Below are 23,441 nucleotides of genomic sequence, written 5' to 3' on the forward strand. Positions count from 1 at the left end.
GTCTACTCCAGTTTTTAACTGCCCTCTTTGTGCCGCTGACTTCCAAATGCATATCTCTAAGTCTCACCAAATTCCAAAGTCCAGTTAACACGTTCAACTTCTAATGGGTCATTATGTCAAGCCCAATGTATCTAAAATTATTCTCATCATCTCATTCATTCATATTTTAACAACTCAATATCCTTCTAGCATTGTTTCTTTTTATTGATGGCAGGGTAATGTGTGTGAAGTGGTCACAGTGAATGCCTCTGAGCTATAACTAGTGTGGCAAACAATGTTGTAGCATATAATAGATATTTTGCTTTAGAGTTCAACTATTTCATTTCCTTCCTCTCAGAGACTTCAAATTTGCCTCTCTTTATAAATATCATTATGGGGAGGGTTGCCACTTGGGATGCCCTTGTTTTCGGGGGTAATTATACGGCACAGGCCACATAAATTATTATACCCCATTCTCCCTGTACACACATTGGCCATTAATTGGGTATGAGAGAGAACCTAGATCTGGCAAGGAAGGCTCTCTCTCTCTCTCTCTCTCTCTCTCTCTCTCTCTCTCTCCATAAGGCTGTAAAAATAAATATGTGATGAACCAACTGTGGTTATTGTTTTCAACTTGTAGAGCCCAAGATGTAACGAAATGAAGTCACATACTAAAAACAAAACAAAACCAGGGAAAGAAAAGGTGAAAGATTCAAAAAGAAGTCAAGAGATTACTGATGATGTTTAAACTGTTTTAGTACATTCTTAAAAAATATTTTTTTAACGTTTATTTATTTTTGAGACAGAAAGAGAGAGAGAGGCAGAGCGTGAGCTGGGGAGGGGCAGAGACAAAGGGAGACACAGAATCCAAAGCAGGCTCCAGGCTCCAAGGTGTCAGCACAGAGCCCAAAGGGGGCTCAAACTAGGGAATGGTTAGGTCAGGAGATGAACTGAAGTCGGATGCTTAACCGACTGAGCCACTCAGGCACCCTAGTACATCCTTAATAGCTCATGGTTTGGGCACAATATATTCCTTTTTCTGGGAAGGGAGGATTTGAGCTATGTACTGGGAGTTTGAAACTAAAAGGCACTAAGACATATGAAGATTATAATGGTGCTTTTGTAATAGGAAATGTGTTTTCAGGTTAAAATCTAGTCATAATTTTTCTTGGTAAAGGAGTGAGCAAGGGGAAAAATTGAATACTTAAGATATGGAATTGAAGAGGCAGGAGAAAGGGAGGGATGGAAGGGGAAGGGAGGGAGGGAGAGAGAGATATAGAGACACAGCAAGAAACAGAAGGGAGATATAAGAGTATGCACATTACCATATGAAGCATTTAGGTTGACATGGAAAACATCTAGCCTGATTTTGCGAAACATAAAAAACCAAAGAAATAAAATAAAAAGCCTTGATAGACAGTATCGATAGAAGTTATAGTACCACTCTCCGAATTAGTAAGAACATTCTGCAAATAACAGTAAGGACCATGAAAAAAGGAAAAGACAACCCAGCATAAACTGTGGTACCAGTAGTCTGTGCAACCATGAAGATCTGCACATCCAGGGAAAAGATAAATCTATTAATATTCTAAACAGAAACTATAATAATTTTCCATTATTTATGAGTGATGCATCATGAAGTATACAATTTATAGTTTGTTGCTTGTATTTATGCTTGAATTAACGCAAGTAATTTGCATATAATCCTCATTGCAGAGTATGGATTCAATCATTGTCAACAAGTTCTTAGGTTGGTTTAGTAAATTTATGAATTAAATATCCCTGGCTGCTATTGGTACATACATATTCTGGACTTGATATACACATACGCTGAGAATTAGTAGCCCATATGTATTACTGACACAAGTCTGGGGCCTAAGATTTAGTAACTCCCATAAAACGATTTTTGTAATTATTTCTATTGATTGAGCTTCATGTCACCACACAGCCAATCATGGCATCCAGTAATTATGAGTCCTCCTTCTTCTTTGCCCAAGTTCAGCTGCTTGTAACTCTAAAACACATCTCGAATTTGTCCTTTTCTCTGCATGTTGACTGCTGCTGCCCTAGTTCAATGATTGAAATCTGTGCCAATCTCCTCCTGGGCTCCCTTCCTCTCGGGCAATGCAGACAATGTACTTCTCTGTTGCCATCCAAGAGGTCTATCAAGACGAAAATGTGATCGTTTCCCTTCTTTGCCTGAAACCCTCTAGAAAATGCACTCTGTTTTTCTCACAACACAAACCAAGCACCTTATCATGCATAGAATATCCCTCATGAGGTGGCTCATTTGGAACACTTTTACATCATTTCTTCCTGTCCTAAACTCTTTATTTATTCTTCTTCAGATGCTCTGAACATCTTAGAGTTTCACGAGAGCTCATATTGATGTGTGCTTTGTAGATGCCTCTGACTCTACAGTATCTGCATTCTTCCTGTCCTTCACAGGTTGATTTAGATACTGAGTTTCTATTACTAAAAATTAAGGTTAGTTATTGCCTGCTACATAAAGCCTCCCTGGGTTCTGTCCAACCTCTGCTTCCTCACCTGCCTCCCCAACTCCCTTGTCCACCTCACCAATGTATTGGAAGTAACCACTCATTTCTGTAACCACTCACATCTGTATCCTAAGTTTGCATTATCATCTTCAATGCTTTGTATTGTGCTTATGTAATTTCAAGTATGTTTTGAGTATGAACTCCTTATGGTATCCAATGTCTAAAATACAACCTGACACACAGTTTTGTGCGTACACACACAGGTTCACACATATTTACTGAGATAAATCACACAAATTTAGTAATCTACTGGCTAGTGGTGTTGTGATTTTCTAATAGAATGATTGAGTTAAACTTTCTATTGTGCATCTCAGCAGTTACATACTTCTAAACAACCGTTCCATGTGTTTTCTATTTACTGTGCCTATTTACTATGTCAGTTTTCTATTTACTATGTCTATTTACTATATCTGCTATCAAATTTTCACCCTTTTAAGCTGCACACACCTGGAATTAATTCAATATTGGATTACTGTGACAATTTCAAACTCTTCTGCAGTACATTATGAGAAGCTGAGAAATTACAGTCTGCTCTCAATACTTTGTTTCCCATGGGGAATTTCTGAAAAAAAATGATGATTCAAATACTAAAATTTCCAGTTGAGACTTCAACCATGAAACCAACAGGTATTGTGAGCTCCTTATCTGCCCCATGTACACTGATCTTATAATTAACATGTAAGATACATGTAAGATACAATTAACAATTGAATCACCAGTTTCTCAAAGTGTGATTATCATGACATCTAAGTCTGATTCATGAGGGTTTGTAATAAAAAATATAGAAGCCCATATCCTAACCCAACACCTACCCATATCGTGTCTGAGCAGGAATCGGAAAGGCTGCTTTTCTTATTCTTGTAACAGTTTGCCCACTTAATTGTGATAAACCCCAAGTAACTTCTCCTGTAGGTAAAGAAGAGATAACACAAAATCTGGCAGCTATTGCAGAGACGTGGATGAATCCTCCCAAAGATGGAGCCACCTGAAGAGGGACCCTCCCATTGTCCTACTCATGGTATTACTTGAACTCTAACTCTGAGCTTGTTTCATAGGAGACACTTAATAATTTAGGCTGTAGTTACTATTTTTTCTTTCCTATGACAAAGTCACTTCCAGGAAAAACTCACCTAGATTCTACGCAATACATTTTTTTTGTAAACAAACAAACAAACACTGATTGAGTTGCCATTTCTAATAAAATGTGGTATTTTTATTCTATAAATAACTATCCAATATTGCTATACACAGTATGCTATAAGGAATATACAATTGGGAACACAGATGATTCTACGGTAACTATTTTACTGTTGCTGTTAGACCACATAATTCCAAAGAGGCGGGAGTTTAACCCTGGCTCCTCTACTCCACTCACAGGAGCAGCAACCTTGCCTACCCTACATCACTTCTCTAAGTGTTGTGTTATCATCTCTGATAATAATACACAGGTGAAAAGATGTAAATTATTATAGTAAAAGAGCTTATAATCTTCTTCTCTATTCCCATCCAAAGATCATGCTGGTCCGGATCACTTCGCTAATTTCTCTTCCCTTGATCTTTACGTTTGATCCCAAAGCAGAAAACCCTTTCTTGCCCATTTGTGATGCCTGATCAGACAAAAAGAGGGTGAGAGGAAATAGTGGAAAAGAACAAGAACTGGAAAACATCTCAGAGATTGGGGAGAGTGTGGTTTGAAAAGAGATGTTTTGGGAGAAGGACATAGATGCTTTTAGAGAAGAATTTATCAATTTTAAAAAAAAATTACTTTGGGGGCTCATTCATCGTCTCCAAGAACAAAAAGTGAAAGAATCAAATAATATGAAATTTCTCTTATCACATGGAATATTTTCTTTGAGTGCAATTCTTGTCTGGGATTTAAACAAGAGGATCACGGCTTCGTACATTTCATAACCCTTTGGTTAAAACGCTTGTGAGGAAGTGATGCATGAAGCATCTTCAGCACTTTGCTCTTCACAGGCAAAGCACAAGTAAAATTCAGCAACACTATCTGTTAAATTTTCCTCTTCCTTGATTTTTTTCATCTCCCATACTGTTGTTTAAAGTATACTTCTGCTACCTCAGCCCCACATATACTCACAACAATGAAGGAATAGGAGTTTCGTTTTCTTTCTTTCTTTTTTTTTTTTTTTTTTTGACAATTCATTGGTTTCACTTCAATAAATATAACTGGCAACCTAAAACTATGTTTGATTATCTTCTTTCAGCCAGTGTTTGTGAATATTTTCTGGGGAATCCTTCATCTGTACAGCCCACCCTGCTTCCCTCTGGCCTTCCTTCTACTCACAGAGCCACATAACACGTCGTGTAGACGTGGAGAACTGAAATTTAATTTTGACCTTTTTTGCGCAATCACATTGAAGCGATATTTTCGCTAGCCTGTGTCACCACTTTGTTTTCTAGGGAGATAAGAAAATAACGAATTTTCTTCATTTTGTCTTGATTTGCAAGACTTTTTTCCTGAAAAACCAGTAAATTGTATTTGAAGCTCGTTTTGACAAGTGGTATATACATTTGTTGTTTTCCACATAACTTTTCATGTCAAGCTTTGTGGAATCTCTTAATAAATATTTATTACATTTGTTAAAATTATCTTAAAGTTTGTTGGACCATGAGGATTAGTTTTTAAACATTCTATCATATAGGTAAGCAAAAACAAACAAGAAATTAACATCATAAGTTCCAACCAGGGATGATTCAAACAAAGCTCAAAACCTCTTAGAATATATCATTGCATGGGGCGCCTGGGTGGCTCAGTTGGTTACACTCAGGCTTTGGCTCAGGTGATAATCTCATGGTTTGTGGGTTCCAGCCCTTCATCAGGCTCTGTGCTGACAGTGTAGAGCCTAGAGAGTGCTTTGGGGGGTCTCCTTCTCTCTCTGCCCCTCCCCTGCTTGTTCTCTCTCTCTCTCTCTCTCTCTCTCTCAAAAATGAATAAATATTAATTTTTTAAAAAAATATATCATTGTATAATTTGCCATCTAATATTTATGTAGCAAAATGTTTTACACTTAACATTGATTTAAAATAAATACTTGAAGGTTTTCTTAACTCTAATACATTTATTTATTTAATGATATACTTTTCAGTTTGTTTTTCATTTAAGAAATATGAGAATCACTCTTATTTAAAAAAAGTCATCCCAGATAAACGAAAGAGAATATCTGAAGTACCACTTTGCATTCCTGATTTGTCTGGAAAAAAATTAGTGTCTTGCTCCAAAGCTCTTCATTGCTACTGAAACAGACACTCCCTTGGATGTTCCTTACAACTCCCCAATTTTATGAGTTACCTGTGACAAATGACTGAACTTCACTTCTACTTTCTTGTCTTTAATTATGCAGAAAACAACAGTACTCCTCTCTTGGGTGTACTGAGAGAATTAATGATGAATAATTCCTGAATACTCTCCACATAGAAACCATAAAATACTAAATAATGAGGGTAACTATTGTTACAATCGTATCTCGCCTGCTACATTTACTCTGTCATCCTATACCTCACGTGAGTTCTCAAATGCATCCATTCTTACCATTCCTAACCCTTGAACCAAAGCCACAGTTTCAGCGCCTAACTCCTTATCTTTTTAACACAAAAGTTATTTTATAGCCAGTAGGAATAATCTACTGTTCCTGAAAATTATCTTGAGCCATTTCTCAGAAGCTGGAGTAGCTTCCAAGAGTATCAGGATAGTCCAATTGGGCTAGAACTTGGAGGACTTAAACTTCTTATTTTAAAAATTCTTGTCCTTGGGTGCCTGAGTGGCTCAGTCAGTTAAGCAATCCCCTCTTGATTTCTGCTCAGGTCATAATCTCATGGTTGGTCAGTTCAAGCCCTGAATCAGGCTTTGTGCTGACAGTGTGGAGCCTGCTTGGGATTCTCTTTCCCTCTCTCTCTCTCTCTGTTCCTCCACCACTTGCTCTCTCTCTCTCTCTCTCTCTCTCTCTCTCTCTCCCCCCTTTCTCTCAAAATAAATAAAAAAACTTAAAAAAAATAAAAATTCTTGTCCTTTACTTCATCATGCTCATCTATCATAAAGTAGTTTCTGCAAAACTATCCACTTTGGTCAAGGACACTTTTTCGTCTTCCTTTTTACTTTCCCTCAAAGCTAAAATACTAGAAATTTTACCCTTTCAAAAAACTTTTCTAGAATTGCCGTCCCCATTCCATCATCTCCTGTTCCAACACTCTTCATCCACTCAAATTCTATAAAAATTGGAGATAATCCATAGAGTTGGAGAAAACAATAAACTTATAGTTAAATTATCTCCCCCCATAATCTTAGTAGGTGTCTGGCAGATTTTTGATCTTTATATACTTTAAGCTGGAAAATTCTCCACTAGAAACTTTCAAATTGGTTTCTGCCTTCCCAGAAGAAGATGAGGATTTACCTTTAGACCCAACTTTTTCCTTAGTTCTACACAGACTTAATTGGATGGTGCAGTTTAGTTATGTAGATGTATGGTATAGAACCTCCCCACTCATGTGAGGGCAAAGTTTTCTCATAAGAAATCTTGGCTTGGCAAGGGGCTACCCAAACATTTGCTGATATTGATTATTAAAATTAGATTGAACTTTTCTTCTAGTTATCTACTTCCTCTGAAAGTTTATGAAAGAACAGAATAATTTCCTGAAAGTAATGTGGAGACCATTAATGTGATTAAGTCTCTCCAATGTATCAAGTGTCCCTGATTGGGGCCAAATGGTCAGACAAATAACAGGTGCCCCTAAGAGAAAAATCAACATAATGAGCAGGAAAATTCCATGTCAAAACCAATAGCAGGCCAAGGGAGAATGATGTTATTTTCGGCCTAGAATGCAGCTGATTTTAGACGCTCTGCCAATCAACTGCGGTGGGCATGCCCCGAGCAAAATAGCTGTGTGCATGTGTGTGATTTAATAGAGCCATAACAATGTGGTCATAGCCTTGGAGGCCCAGGCAGTTTTCTAAATGATGTACACACTAAGGTAGCCATATAATTTGTCATCCAACAGGAACACTTTTGAAAGTAAAAATGGGTGCTATTAATAATTTTATTCTGACATCAGGCGGTAGTAACCTTAAACCCAACTGGATTATTGCTCTGCATCACACGGAGAAGCCCGCCTTAGAGAGTCAGCGGAGACCTGCACTGCAAGGCCAGGCAGTGCTGGACCATGACATTGTGGCAGCCTGCTGGCCACTCGCTGCAGAAGCAGCTCCAAGAGACACTGTCTCGTGACATGCGGAAGCCACATGGGAAAGGACTAAACATCCATTCAATTGGTCCATGGAGACTTGGTTTCTTATAATCTCAAAATGGCAAGTAAGACTATCTGATTTCATAGGTCTAGATATTTGAAACTTAGGACTCAATTGGAGCATATTGGAACTTATATTTCTACTCTGGACAATATTCCACCTGCCCTTCTCTCCAAGCTCACCTTTTATTCATCCTAAAATTCTCAGGATCCTGGATCTTATCCATTCATCTGTATCTTCTTTGTTCTTCAAAATTCTCACCCAGGAAGCATAGTGTATTGAAAATATAGATAATTATTTTTTGTAAGTAATTATTTTACGTAATTGAACTGGAATATTTCCCTCTTTGTTACTTAATTATTAACTTAATAGCTACTCTTGATTACTGTTCGATCCAAAACATTTCACTTAGCAGTATGTGTTCATAGCCATGAATAAAGGGATCACTTTTCAAAGACGAATAAGACCATACTTCAGAATAGATGGAATGATAAAAATTAAATAATTATTTCTTAAATATAGTCAATGCCCCATATAATAAGTGAAGTCGGATACTTAATCAAAGATTGTATGTTACAGAAAAATCGAATCAGTAGAGGCAAAACTAGAAATATTCTTGAAAAACTAAAGAGAGAATATTTGTACATATTGATAAAAATATATGTCATAACTAATACTTCTGAACGTTGAATTTAAACACTGGCATTGTAGAGGTGCCTGGGTGGCTCAGTAAGCTAAGTGCCCAACTTCGGCTCAGGTCATGATCTCGTGGTTTGTGAGTTCGAGCCCTGCATCGGACTCTATGCAGACAGCTCAGAGCCTGGAACCTGCTTCAGATTCTGTGTCTCCCTCTCTCTCTGCCCTTCCCCACTCATACTCTGCCTCAAAAATAAATGAACATTAAAAAAAAAAACTAAAATAAACACTGACATTCTAAAATATGAAATCTAGATTTCTTCCATGAAATGCACAATTTTAAAATTTACATAAAATTATAAAATTCACTTGTCATTATTTATTGTAATGAATAGAAAGGGAGCAGACATTATACTTAATACATGTTTAAACTAACCAGAGAAAATAAAACAGACCATTTTAAATAAGTTTTTAAATTACTTTTCTCCACTATGATTATTCACATTTACTTGATCTTTAGTGTGCTATAAGTCTCTGTGGCCTTGATTTTATTCATTTGTTCTCATGAAAATATTTGGTTTTAATCTGACTTTCCCAGTTGTTGTTAAGGCCACAGTTCTGAATAAACTGCTTCATCTGTGCATTCGGAAAAGGCTCATTGCACTCTGGACAATGTGAGCTTAATGAATTTCAGTGATAATTTCCCCGCTTATTGTGACTATGTATCCAAGATTATGTTATACTGTTGTGCTGGTCATATGGTTACCCTTAGATAAAGGAACAAGAGCTTGGGACTTGGGCATAGTTATTGGGTGCTGAGAAATTTGGGGGAAACTAAGGAGTTACAGAGGAAACGGGAATCTAGATCTTACCCCATAAAAAAATGAAAGATTCCTCCTACAAGATTCTCTTGTTCCAAGGAGTGAAAAGTAGATTCTGAGTATTCTAGATACTTTTTTGTGAAGCCCAAATCCCCACTCTCCATGCAGAAATATTCTAATTTCTGCGCTGAGAAAAACAAACTGTGGAGTGAGGGTAGCATAGTAAACATTAATGACACTTGGCTGAGAACCTACATATGCTGTTCCATGTGTGGATTAAGTAAGCTAGACAATAACTTTATTATTTTCTTTCTGTATCATTCATATATTAGAGATGAGAATACTAAGGTAGTAAGGTTGTTTAAAGCCAAAAGAGCCCACGATATTTTCACTGCACCTGCTGATTGTCTCCCAGGAGACCCATCTCTAACAACTAGCCTTTGTGCCTGAGAATGCGGAATCTTTAAGACAGAGACAGGACTGAGAGAGCAGGTCTGAGTGGCCACTAATGAAAGGCCTGACTCCATACAGTGTTCTTGTAATTACCTAAATAAGGGTCAATGCATCTTTCTGTTAAGGGCCAGATAGGAAGTATTTTAGGTTTTGAGAGCTATACAGTTTTTGTCCTAACTTTTCAACCTTGCTATTATGGGGGAAAGAAGCTATAGATAATATGTAAACAAATGAGCATAGCCGTGCTCCACTAAAACTTTACTTAAAAAAATAGGCAATAGGTTGAATTTTCTCTGAAAGCTATAGTTTGTCAATCCCAGATCTAAACTCACATATGAAAAGTTCTTGTTAATGTATACGTTTTCCTTATTGCACAGAATATTTCTCTGGAACTCCCTGACCTTGAAATAAAGGATCACAGGAATACAGATAGGTATTAAATAGAAAAGCACTTTCTTTCTTTTTTTTTTTAAATGCTTTTAATGTTTATTTTTGAGAGAGAGAGAGAGAGAGAGAGAGAGAGAGAGAGGCAGACAGAGAGGGAGACACAGAATCCTAAGCAGGTTCCAGGCTCCAAGCTGTCAGCACAGAGCCCAACGTAGGGTTTGAACCTATGAACTGTGAGATCATGACCTGAGCCAAAATTGGATACTTAACCAACTGAGCCACCCAGGTGCCCCTTTTTAATCTTTTTTTTAAAATGTTTATTTATATTTGAGAAGAGGGACAGAGCATGAGCGGGGAAAGGACAGAGAGAGAGAGAGGGAGACACAGAATCCAAAGCAGGCTCCAGGCTCTAAGCTGCCAGCACAGATTCCATCCGACCATAAGCTGTGAGATCATGATCTGAGCTGAAGTGGGATGCTCAACCCACTGAGCCACCCAGGCACCCCCAAGAAGCATTTTCAAAAATGCTTAGATGCTTGTCAACATTAGAAGGGGAAAAAAGGTGTAATTATGATTTTTTAACCAGATATAGTATCAAAACTCCTTTTTTTTTTCAGGATAAATAAAGCAATGGAATCAGGAAAGGGGGTGGATTCTGAGGAACTTGTCAATTCAGACAACGAAAAATTGGGGACATGGATTTCTTCAGCTGTTGCTGGACACTAACGTGTCTTTCTTCCATACTCTCTTCATTTCCACTACTCCCACCCCCAAACTATGTGGACAGAGCCTTGCGGATTTGTAATCCCTAAGAGCTAAATATTTATAAACATCCACTTAACTGGTACCACACAGAGTGTCTGTGCAAGCTTTCATGGTGTGATAATGAAATTCCATTTGTTTACAGGCAGTGAAGTGGTCAAATATGTCATTGACAACTCTTCTTCCTCTAAGGAATCAAGGGACATGAGAAAATTCATAATAAAATATGTTCCTGGCAGTGATTCTTGACACTTGAAAAGATATGTAGAAAATCTTGAAAGTCTTTAATGGCATTATCTAAAAGGAAGTTTACTGTATTTTTGTACATATATTTATTATTCTTTATATTAACATATGGAAACTATGGAACATATGGAAATACCCTAAGTGCCCATTGATAGGTGAATGAATAAAGGTGTGGTGTATATGGAGAGAGAGAGAAAGAATATTAAGTAGACATAAAAAGAATGAGATCTTGCCATTTACAACAGCATGGATGGACAGAGAGGATATTATGCTAAATGAAATAAGTCAGACAAAGACAAATACCATATGATTTCACTTACAGGTGGAATCTAAAAATCAAAACAAATGAATACAACCAAAAAAGCAGGACCAGACCTATAAATATAGATAAGAAACTGACGGTTGCCAGAGGAAAGGAGGATAGGCTATGGGCAAAATGGGTTAAGGGGAGTGGGAGACATAGGCTTTCGGTTATGGAATGAGTAAGTCATGATGATAAAAGGCAGAACATAGTGGATTTGGTCAATGATGTTGCAATAGCATTGGATGGCGACAATGGTAGTTACACTTGTGGTGAACATGGCACATGTATAGAGATGTTGAATCACCGTGCTGTATGCCTGAAACTAATGAACCATGGTGTGTCAACTACACTTCAATAAAAACAATTTTAAAAAGAAAGAATAGCTCTAAGTTTTCCCTAAATTCTCTTTTTGGGTTAAGACCTATTCTAATCTAGAAAGAAAGAAAAAGAGGGAGGAAGGAAGGAAGGAAGGAAGGAAGGAAGGAAGGAAGGAAGGGAGGAAGGAAAGAAAAGGAGAAGAGAGACTGGGTGAGGGGAAAAAGAATTGTATTTACCTTATGTTATCTTTGTCTCACTTTTATTTTCAACTGCAGTTTTAAAGCTAGGCTTTAAAAAAAAAAAGCTAGGCTTTATTTATAAATGGGCTAAGAAGCTCCAATTGTTAAATAAAAACAATGTTTTTCCATGTATTTGAAACAACAACAACAACAACAACAGCTACTGCTAGTTTCCCTGTGCTTCTTTGGCACAAGGTGAGTGTAACCGCAGCTTGAAGGAAAACATTTAGTGTTCTAATTTGTACACAGTCATGAAACAAAGAAAAAAATTTCTGGGTCCCTAGCTGGCTCAGTCAGCGCAGCTGGAGTTCAGGACTCTTGATTTTGCGGTTGTGAGTTCAAGCCCTATGTTGGGCCTAGAGATTTTTTTTTTTAATTTCTCATCGCAATCACGTAGTGGATAAAAAAAGTATTTTAAATATTTTCCTATATGATGCTCAAAATATTTTAATCAAAGCCAAAAAAAAAAATACTGGAGGGCTGTGTTTTCAAAACCATTTCTTATTATCTGCCTTTATTTTTAAAGTACAGTTTTCCTTTCATTTTAATTAATTAAGTAAGTAATTTATGCTTTCTAAAGCTACAATCCTGGTCCTTTGGGGATGGCTTCAAAAGTTACAACAGTGGCTGATATGGTCAATACAGCCGCAACTCCATTTTTCCATATACCAATTCCTTGTTTAGTGTCTAAGTCTACTCACCAGAGAGTTGTATCTTGAATATTTTCCATATCGTGGGAAATTATCATTCTTCTTTCAATACCCAGAGCTTTGAAAATAACCTTATGAATTACAAACTTATATTCTTTATAATAAGTAGCTGAAAATACCATAACATCCCATAAATGGTTCCAAACTATATGAGGTCATTTAAAAATTCAGTAGCACTGAATACTTTGTAAAATAAAGAGAAATTTAATTCGATATAACTATCCACTTTTTATCATAATAAATCACTCTTTGTGATGGAAAAAGCAATTCAGATGTTTTAATTAAGGAGTGAGACTATCAGTATAGTTATAAGGCTGTCTCCCAAACAATTATTGGTATCAGTGGGTAAAAAATACATTACCTTCTATCATTTAGAAAAGAAAAAAAATATGTAGGTATACTGCAAAGGTTATACTTATTTAGAAGATAGTTAATTTGTGAGATCAACATCATGAAGGGCCTGAAGTAGACTTGAGTTCCACCTCTCACTTATATTTATAATTCTAAGTCCAGATTCAGAATGAAAGAGAGTATGTGCCTGGAGAAGAATTTTTTTTAAGTTGCTTGAAAAAAAGGGAGAAAGGGAAGGAGCCATCATTTGACTACTGGTAAAGCAATTCAGTCAGCTTGCTGAAGAAAGCATTTTAAATTTTTTCTAACTTTACTGAGTCACCACATTACATGGTATTGCTTCAGTAAGTCAACACGCCATATAGCATTGGGAGACAAATCTCCATCATCTCTCAGCCTTTTAGGTCTTGCACAGAAAGCATTAAATGTCCTTTTTTTCAAGACTATATTTTCAAGAATTTTTATATAGCTAATAATTTTGAGAATTTGAGATAGTGTCTTCTTCCAAAGCAAAGGACAGACATGTTTACTACCCCATAAAATATAGATGATGTCTCCCTCTCAAACAAGATGCAGGCGTTATCAGACTTCCTCTCTATAAATGTAACCCGCTGCATATGCTGGCATCCATCTGGGTCTCTTTTTGCCCATATGGTACATGGGGCAATGGGAACTGAGTCAATTATGAAGATGCTCGGGCTGCTTGCTGTGCTGGGAGCAGCAATGTCCCTTTTCTCTGACCCAGTCATCTCAAGTTTTCTTCCAATATTCATGAAACTGTGGGGGACTAATAGTTCTTGATAGCTGACATAAAGCAACAACAACAACAAAAAGCAACAGCATGCTTTAGTAATGAGTGTAAGCATGCATTGAAAGTCTACTCTAGGGGTGCCTGAATGGCTCAGTTGGTTAAGCCCCAAGTCTTGATCGCAGCTCAGGTCTTGAGCTCAGAGTCCTGAATTCAAGCTCCACACTGGGTTCCATGTTGGGCATGAAACCAACTTAAAAAAAAAAAAAAAAAAGTCTACTCTAAAGTGTTACACTGATATATGCTATGTAAAAAATCTCCTTTATGCAATCTTGATGGGAAATTCAAGGGTAGAAAAAATCCACTTTTATCATAGTAATTTCATAGGGTTATTTATATTTTTTTTAATTTTTTTTTCAACGTTTATTTATTTTGGGGACAGAGAGAGACAGAGCATGAACGGGCGAGGGGCAGAGAGAGAGGGAGACACAGAATCGGAAACAGGCTCCAGGCTCTGAGCCATCAGCCCAGAGCCCGACGCGGGGCTCGAACTCACGGACCGCGAGATCGTGACCTGGTTGAAGTCGGACGCTCAACCAACTGCGCCACCCAGGCGCCCCTTATAGGGTTATTTATATTGATGAAACGTCAGTAGAAGTGAATTATGTGGTGCTTCGTGAACAATGAAATATATATAAATGGTACTTTTTATGACAGTGGCTTCTCCTTTTTCAGAGTTAGGGAAAAGGAATGATTCTCACATACATATATATTATGTTAAGGGTACCAAAATAATCCACTTATATATCACGTATATGCTTGAGTGTCATAACTGTGACATATATTCACAAACTCAATGTTTTCAGAAGAGGAGAACATTAAATTTGAAATCTTTACTATTCAGATCACTCTGTAGTCCCTATTTTTCTGTTATCTTTTCATATAGGTGACATTTCCAGATACTTCTCCAATCATCCCATTGTGTCCTAACTCTTATCACCTGATAAAATATGCAAGTTGTATCGGTTTATCAAGAACCTTTCAGAATCTCTGTTAGCCACAGAGAGCACTGTTTCTCAAAAAATCCAAATAATATTTTATAGAAAAAAATTCTCAACATATGCATGCGTATACATATGTGCACACACAATGAACTGTATTGTGAAGTTTGTGACAAATGCATTTAAGATATTTCTGATGAAAATATAATCATATGTGATATCACACTATTATTAGTCATGGATAGACATACATGTGCTTAAGTAGTTTCATGTGGATCATTATTATAAAAACCTGGAATTAGAATCAAAGTCTCCTAACTCTTTATCCTAGCTGATAAGTAACTATCATTAGTCAACATGCACATTTAATACAAAGAAATGGTTAGAAGAAATGTATGGATGAAAAGATAATTAGAGGTAGGGTGGAAAAAAAACACCAGAAGGAGGTGGAGAGGAGAAGGAAGAAGGAGAAAAAAAAAAAAAAAACAATAAGAGTGAATCTAAAATCTTAATGCTGTCCAGTGCTATTTTTGAAATGATGTTTTTAGGGATTCATATATTGATTTAAAGATAGTTAATGGGGTGGCTAGGTGGCTCGGTCTGTTGACTGAGGTTTTGTCTCAGATCATGGTCTCAGGGTCCTGAGATCGAGCCCTGTGTCAGGCTCCATGTTCAGTGGGGAGTCTGCTTGAGGATTCTTTCTCTCCCTCTGCATTCTCTCTCTTTCAAATTTAGAAATAAATCTTAAAAAAAAGAAAGAAAAGAAAAGATAGCTGAATTTCAATCAAGGTCCTGCCAATTCAATTAAACATATTAAACCTTTGTGGTACAGCTATTATGTAATGACTAGTAATCTAGAAACAAGAAACAAATTGTAAAGGAGAAGAGAAAAACTGACCTACAGTGGACACTATTTGACAAGAACTTTAGTATACTGTGTTATGTGTTCAGATTCCATATCAATTTTTCTTTTAACTATATTGCTATCTAATAGAATCTAAGATGATTATTTCATATACAGCTTCATTTTTTGAGAGAAACTATAAAACAAGGGATCTGTTTAAGAATGAAGGTGTACAATAAAATATCAAGTTTACCTAAAAAGCCTTTAAAAAAAAAGAGCTAAAATGGCTCCTTCTGGTGTTTTTCTACAGAAAGAGTAGGTAGGTAAAGAGGCTTTTATTAGCATCAAGGTTAAGCCATTTGACAGCAAGATGGATTAGATATAAGATCTGATTTCAGATACTTGAATACACTGCAAGGTTCCCAGGTACATGAGTTAGGCAGGAGTCAAGAGCAACCATACAGTTTTGTATGAAGATTGAGTTGATATTATGAACATTGACTCTCAGATTGACAGGAATTACCCTGATATTGAAAGTTCAAATTTAAGGAGTAAATTGCACCATGAAAACCACATTATAGGCTTCTCAAAAAGCTACATGACTCATGAACCAGATAGATGGATAATAGATAGGTAGATAGGTAGATAGATAGATAGATAGATAGATAGATAGATAGATAGATAAAATGCTGAGCCATGAAAACATCTTTTAAATGTGTTAGTTTAACTTTATGATATAATTTGCATTTTATTGGGTGCAGAGAGTTATGTACATGAATAAAAATATCATCCTAACATTGTGTTATTTTAGAAGAAATTTTGGATAGACAAATTATTTTTTGCAATGCAATTAGAGCTATTTTATTACATGTTTAAATTTTTTAAATGTTTATTTTTCAGAGAGACAGAGAAAGACTGAGACAGAGCATGAGTGGGGGAGGGGCAGAGAGAGAGGGACACAGGAATCTGAAGTAGGTTCCAGGCTCTGAACTGTCAGCACAGAGCCTGACGTGAGGCTCAGACTCACAAACTGTGAAATTATGACCTGAGCTGAAGTCGGATGCTTAACTGACTGAGCCACCTGGGCACCCCCAACTAGAGCCATTTTAATAAGCTATTGTGCTATCTCTTCTTTTTTATTATTCTTTTTCTTTGCTAATCCAAAACCAAATCCTACATATAATTGCAAAAAGAAAAAAAAGAAAAAAGAAAGGGAAAGAGAAGAGACAAGAAGAGATGAGGAGAGACGAGGAGAGACGAGAAGAGACGAGAAGAGAAGAGAAGAGAAAGAGAAAGAGAAAGAGAAAGAGAAAGAGAAAGAGAAAGAGAAAGAGAAAGAGAAAGAAAATTCTATTGCCATGGCCTTGAATTATATCTGCAACTCTTCCCTGAACCTCCAGCTTGCTGGCTTACCCTGAAGATTTTTGGACTTGAATCTCTACAATCATGTGGGCCAATTCCTTAAAATCAAATTCTCTCTGTTTTGCTCTCTCCTTGTATATAGAGACATACACATAGACATACACATAGACATAGACATACACATACACATATATACATACATATCTATATACATATATATACACACACGTATCCTGTTGGTTTTGTTTATCTGCAGAACCCTACCTAATAGAATGCCTGGCAGATCAAACCAGGCATATACAGAGGGCATAGATCAATCTCTTTCAACTACACTTTTGAAATCTATTCACTGTACCTATTCCTTTCGCCTTTCTTTAAGCTCTAAAGAAAATCATTAAACTATTTTGACAAAGGTCACCTCTGGCTCACTGACAAAACCAGTAGAGGCTTTTTCAGTCATTATTTAATTTGATCTGTGAATTGCAACATTTATTTGTCATTTCGCACTCCCCAACTTTCAGTTTATTTTCCATCACACTATTTAATATTTGTGTTTTTGCTTTTTATTAAATAGATCTACCAAATTCTTCTTCCCTTGTTTCTCAGTTAAAAGTCAGGGTTCATATACCTGCTTGTAATTTTTCCTAGAGTGTGTTGCCCACTCTAGGTACTGATTTTAACGATCATCTGTGACCAGTTACCCCTATATCTGTATCTACCATAGGCCTCTTTTGTGAACTCCAGATTAATATCCTAAATATATATGAGATACTTCACCTGGGTATGTCTAAGTAACTATGGCTGTATAAAGTCTAACAGCGATCATTTTGTTTCTTACTTACGTCTCAACTCTAGGCTGGATCCTAGTGAAACAAAGCCAGAAATATGAGTCACTTAGTTTACTTCTCCTTCTCTTTCATTCTCTACATGCAATTATCCACTAATGTTCTGTCTCATCCTTTTTATTCCCATGACCGACAGATCTTGAAATATTTTATAATCTGTCCACCTGTCAAATCTTCAACTCTAACATCCCATTCCCTTGTTACTTCCTAGACAAGCCCACTGTAACCTTCTCCTACTTGTTCTCCCTGTCTCCATGCCTGTTCTCCCATCTGCAATGAGTCTTAAATGGCACTCCGGGTGTTCATTCTATAACTGCAACTCTGTCCATGTGAATCCTCAACCAAGACATATTCATGGATCATGACACCTTGAAGAACAAATTATACTGTATGTAATATAAAACATGGGACTATAGTTATTAATATTCTATTGAATATTGGAAAGTTACTAAGAGACTAAGTTTTGAAAGTCCTAATTTACAAGAAAAAATTGTAAAAAAAAAACAAGGAAAAAATTGTAATGATGCATGGTGACAGATGTTAATGAGACTTATTGTAGTGATCATCTTGCAATGTGTGCAAATACTGAATCACTATGTTGTACACTTGAAACTACTATAATGTTATATTCCAACTACACCTCAATTTAGATAGATGATAGAGATAGATAGATAGATAGATAGATAGATAGATAGATAGATAGAGAAAATGTTACTAATCTTGGTATCAGAATTGAGCCTCTGTGATACTTTCTGTAGTTACCTACCCTTAACAACTGGCTTTACATTCTCTGATTATATTGAAATATGGTTATCTAAAGCTCACTTTGAATTTTCAAGCCTCAGTGCTTATAAAGTTTTCCCTCAGATTCTGTCTTCTGAAAAAATGAGCCATCCTTCAAGACACATCTCAGGGGCACCTGGGTGGTTTAGTCGGTTAAGTGTCTGACTCTTGGTTTTGGCTGAGGTAACGATCTCACGTTTTGTGGGTCTGAGCCCCAAACTGGGCTCTACACTGACAGCACAGAGGTTTCTTGGGATTCTCTCTCTCTCCCCCACTCTCTGCACCTCCTCTGCTCACTCTCACTCTCTCAAAATAAATAAATGAATGTTAAAAAAAAAAAAAAGCCACATCTCAGATGCTCCCTTATCTGTGAAGGCTTTCTCAGATTCCTCTGTCTTCTAAACAGACCCATAGACTTGCTTTTGTCTCCACCATCCATAAAAGGGTTTTCATTACAGTACTTTCAACAGAGGATTGAAATTATTGTTACCATAAGAAAACGAACTGTGGTATTTTCTGGTGCAATGGAGCTAAACTACCTGACTTAAAATCCTAGTTTCAACATTTATTGTCTGTTGGGCCACGGGAAAGTTACCTGACTTTTCTGCACCTCAGTTTTCTGATATGTAAAATGGGGCTACTAGAAATCTTTTTCATAGTGCTATTTTGAAGACTGCATAATTTTATGTATGCAAGGCAACTAAAACAGTGACCAAAGTAGCACTCAGTAAGGTTTACTGAATATAATTGTAATCTAAGGACTTCATATATAAATTGATCCCTACAAGGTTTAACACTTTTTCAAATTGCAATGCATTCTCAATAAACAACATATTGAGTAAACAGATGCCTCCAAAATTAGAGTTTATCTATGTTTCAATTTTTAATATTTTTGCCATTTTAAACAATTTAAATCTAAGAATCACTGCTAACAAGGATCATGTGCAGTGACAACTAAATTTCCTAAATAATTATTTGAGGACAATTGAGCGGCATTTTCTTGGTATATAGCTTTGAGGCTATAATATAACTTAGTATTACACAGACATAGGAACTCAGTTATACATGTTGGTGCAAGCATCATACTCACTCTGTGAGTGTGTGTGTGTGCATTGTGTGTGTACATGCTTTTAGTAATATCTGTTTTTGTTTTGTTTTGTTTGATGAGGACTTTGAGCAATTGACAGCATCTGAATTAAAATATTTTGCTGATCAAATTCATTTCTATGTTACTCTGCATTATAGTATCTTGCACTCATCCAAGTATTGTAGTAAATCTAAAATGTCTATTTGAGGAAATCCTTGGTTACCTCTGGACACCCTTGTGATTTCTTTGTATAAAAAGTATTCATTAGAAGCAATGTCACAGTTTGGTCTTTCTTGAAAGAATGTCAACATTAATATCTTCTCCTTTTAAATATAACAATTGTTGAGGCTAATGTCCACTAAGCTATTCAGGATACTAACTATAAATTTCCACATGAATACATTTTTTATAATTGAAGCTAGGAACATACATTTTTCTTCTCAACAAGTGGAGCTTTCAATAATGAGAACTGTACAAGTTAATGTTTTCATAGATGCCATTGTTGCAAAAAACATAAAGTTAAATTTGAGGCTCAATTATAGTAGTTCAGTTGACCACTGTGCTTGGCATTTTTGGCATTTGCATTCTTCCCTAGCCTTGAGTTCTATATTATTTATAATATTTTATTTTTCTGTGAACTGTCTCAAGGCCTTTCTAAAAAGAGCAGAAGCATAAATATATTAATATATGTTTACACACATACACATAATGACTTGAAATGGTCCCGATGTTATTATATTACTATTCCCACATCTAGACTCATCAAGACAGAGGTAATTAAACTTTAATTTGTTTCCATGTGGAAAGGAAACCTTGGCAACTCTTGTTTCATCTGCATTGGGAACATACATTACGAGAGAACCACGGCTTTTCACCACATGTTACAAAGGTGTGACTGAAAATAATGTTGTTTTAATTTAATAGCAGGTTAGATCTTGGACCCACTCCTTTAAAAATCTAATTACAAATACTAATTCATCTTTTAAATGAATTACATGAATTCTATACTATAGTAGCAATTACAAAGGTGTGATTCCAGACTATCAAATCAAACTTGGAAATACAATTCCTAGGTGAAATGCTACTCTATTTAAGATAGAGTAAAAGTCAGTTTCGTTAAGTTTTCAACAAACAATTCTCTCACTTCAGATTCAGGCAACTAAAGGCTATGAATCTGCTTCAATCAAACCCAGAAAGAATACTTTCTCATTAGGTACTTGCCAGGAACCTCAATGTGAAGTCTAGTTTCCATCATAAGCAGAGTTGAGAATATGGAGACCCATGAGACCGTTTTACACTACGCTACCTGTCCATTTGTCTCAGATTTCAAAACTTGATCTTTATATTACATTAACTCATAAGAAACAAGTGTACTAGAGCAACAGGAAACTATCTCACCATAATGATTATTACATTTCATGATCATATAGAGGAATCATGTGAGCAAAAGCAATTTACAGTAACATCAGGGGCCTTCCATGTTTTGGAATGCTTTCCCTCAAATTTTCTGAGACTCCTCTTTCCCCAGGTCTATTTGTGGGCATCAGCGCCATCTGGGTCAGGGTGTCATGGGCTGAACTGCAACTGCTTGGGCTTTAGTGACCATTTCCCCCCTTGAAGGTGCCCTCTTTCTACTTAATTTTGGGTTTATCAGACCCCCTGTGAAAGTTCAGAACCAACACCTGTGGAGTTGTCCCAGGGCCACATGACCAGGCCCTATACCTACGAGGTAGTCTGTCAAGGAGATTGCTTCTGCTAATGGCATTGTATATGTTTTACAAAATTGCTAAAAATTGGACTTCCAAAACGGTACTCAAAGACAGATTTGGTGTGACTCAAATTTTATATAGAGATAGGTAGCACAAAGAAAATATTGGCCCGAGGCCCCATATACCTCAGAGAAACCCTAGCTGTGTGTTCATTTTCAACAAAGGTTCTATTTGAAGACCTTTTCCACTTCCGTATTCAATATTCTTTAAATAGATTTCTAAAAGGTAAATTCCAAAAATATCGTGCAAATAATTTAAATCTGGACTGGATTTGCTTCCTTGGACCTAACATTGGAATCCTAAGACTCACCATATTTCTCATAAGTTTAGCCTTCCAGAAATCTCTGAGGACTTTAATGTGCAACAGACATACTCTTCTATATCAGCTTCCTAGGACTCCCCTTAGCATCGTTTTCCATTTCTGTCTTTGGATTTATTTTAAACTCTTTTTAAGCATATGTGTTTTTATGAAAACCATGGTAAAATCCTTTAGAACATTTAAAAACAGTTAATTAATGAAATATAAATAAAACAAAATATTTATTTTTCTGGAAACAATAGTTTTTGTGGTAGCATTGATAAGTTCTATCTACTGTAGACATGGGTCAAAAATGTTAGGTAAGGAAAACAGCAGTAAAGCCTGATTGTGCTGACACAAAAAGGTGCCATTATCTATTTTGTGAAAAAATAAAATAAATTTCTATGAACTTACAATCAGATTGAAAAATGGCATGCTGCGTTGAAGATTGAGGCGTATGTATTTGGGTTCCAAAATGTATTACATTGGCCACAAATAGCTTCATAAATAGCTTGCAAAACATATAATAAATAAATTATTTCTAAAGTATGAGCAAGCCATGTAAAATACTTCAAAACCATGTTCCAAGTAGTTTGACATCCTGGCCATTCAAGGATATCAATAGCAGGTTAGAATATCCAGGCTGGTTATTGTTTTCTATGTCTCTTCTCGGTAAGCAATTCCAGAATGTCCGTGAGCAATAATGTGCTGTGACAACACTTTTAATGAGGTTTGATATTTTAACTGTATGTCTTTAGTAAAGAGTGTTAAAATAAAAAAATAAATAAATAATAGGAACAGAACTTAAAAACAAAAGTTTAAAAATAAGAAAAAATATATATATATATTATATATATATATATATATATATATATATATATATATATATATTCACTTCAGTAAAATAACCAGGGAGAATTGCGATAAAGAGTGATTAAATGATATTCCAAAGCTTACCCGGGCCACTGGGTCAGGAAGAGAAACCAGGTCTCTCGGATTTCAATTCCAGTGTTCTAGTCACTGGTTTGTTCAGCTCCTGTGCAAAACATCCATACACAATACACAATGCATACTCCCCCTTGCAATTAAGTGGTTGTCAAAAGAAACACGCCATTACCTTTCCCACATACTGAGGCTCGGAGCCCATGTATTCCTCCAGCACAAAAAATTGATTCCATACCCAGCCACGTTTAACTCGCTGGAAATGTGATCGCCTCCCTGGCAGATGGAGAACATTTTCTGTTGGTTCCGTGGCTAAAGTCTGTTGTGGCTGTGGCTGAAGTGGTGTTAGGAGACCTCCATCAAACAGGACCCAGAGAAGGAGGGATAAGCAGTTCCTTGTGAGCATTGGCAAAGGCTTTCCTGCAGCAGAGTAATAAAAATTCCAGCACTTAACGTGGAATTGTGGAATCCAGGTTTGAGGTGTCTGTGGCCTCCACCACTTAACTTTTCTGTCTTATTGCAGAAATGGTAATGCAGGCCTCAATCCTTTGGATGAAAAGGTTTCTGCCGTATCACATTCCATCTAAAGGGACCTATAAAACAGATTAACAAAGATACGTTAAATTGGCAGAATTACATGATGATAATCATCAAAACTCTCATTATGTCTGCCAACACTTAAAGAAACAGAAGTGCACCTGGGTGGCTCAGTGGGTTAAACGTCCTACTCTTGGTTTC

General features: G+C 36.4%; 1 protein-coding gene across 1 annotated transcript in view; it reads right to left on the reverse strand.

Moving 5' to 3' along the window:
• CDH12 (cadherin 12) overlaps nt 1–23,441 on the reverse strand; it is a 1,058,455-nt gene that overhangs the window by 245,493 nt on the left and 789,521 nt on the right. The window contains exon 4 of the mRNA XM_040492478.1: nt 22,879–23,296. Within this exon, the coding sequence (XP_040348412.1) occupies nt 22,879–23,109 (231 nt within the window). The 5' untranslated portion in view covers nt 23,110–23,296. The remainder of the gene's footprint in view (nt 1–22,878; nt 23,297–23,441) is intronic.

This window comes from Herpailurus yagouaroundi, unplaced genomic scaffold, assembly GCF_014898765.1.
Source record: "Herpailurus yagouaroundi ecotype Mexico unplaced genomic scaffold, PumYag 29, whole genome shotgun sequence".
NCBI lineage: Eukaryota > Metazoa > Chordata > Mammalia > Carnivora > Felidae > Herpailurus > Herpailurus yagouaroundi.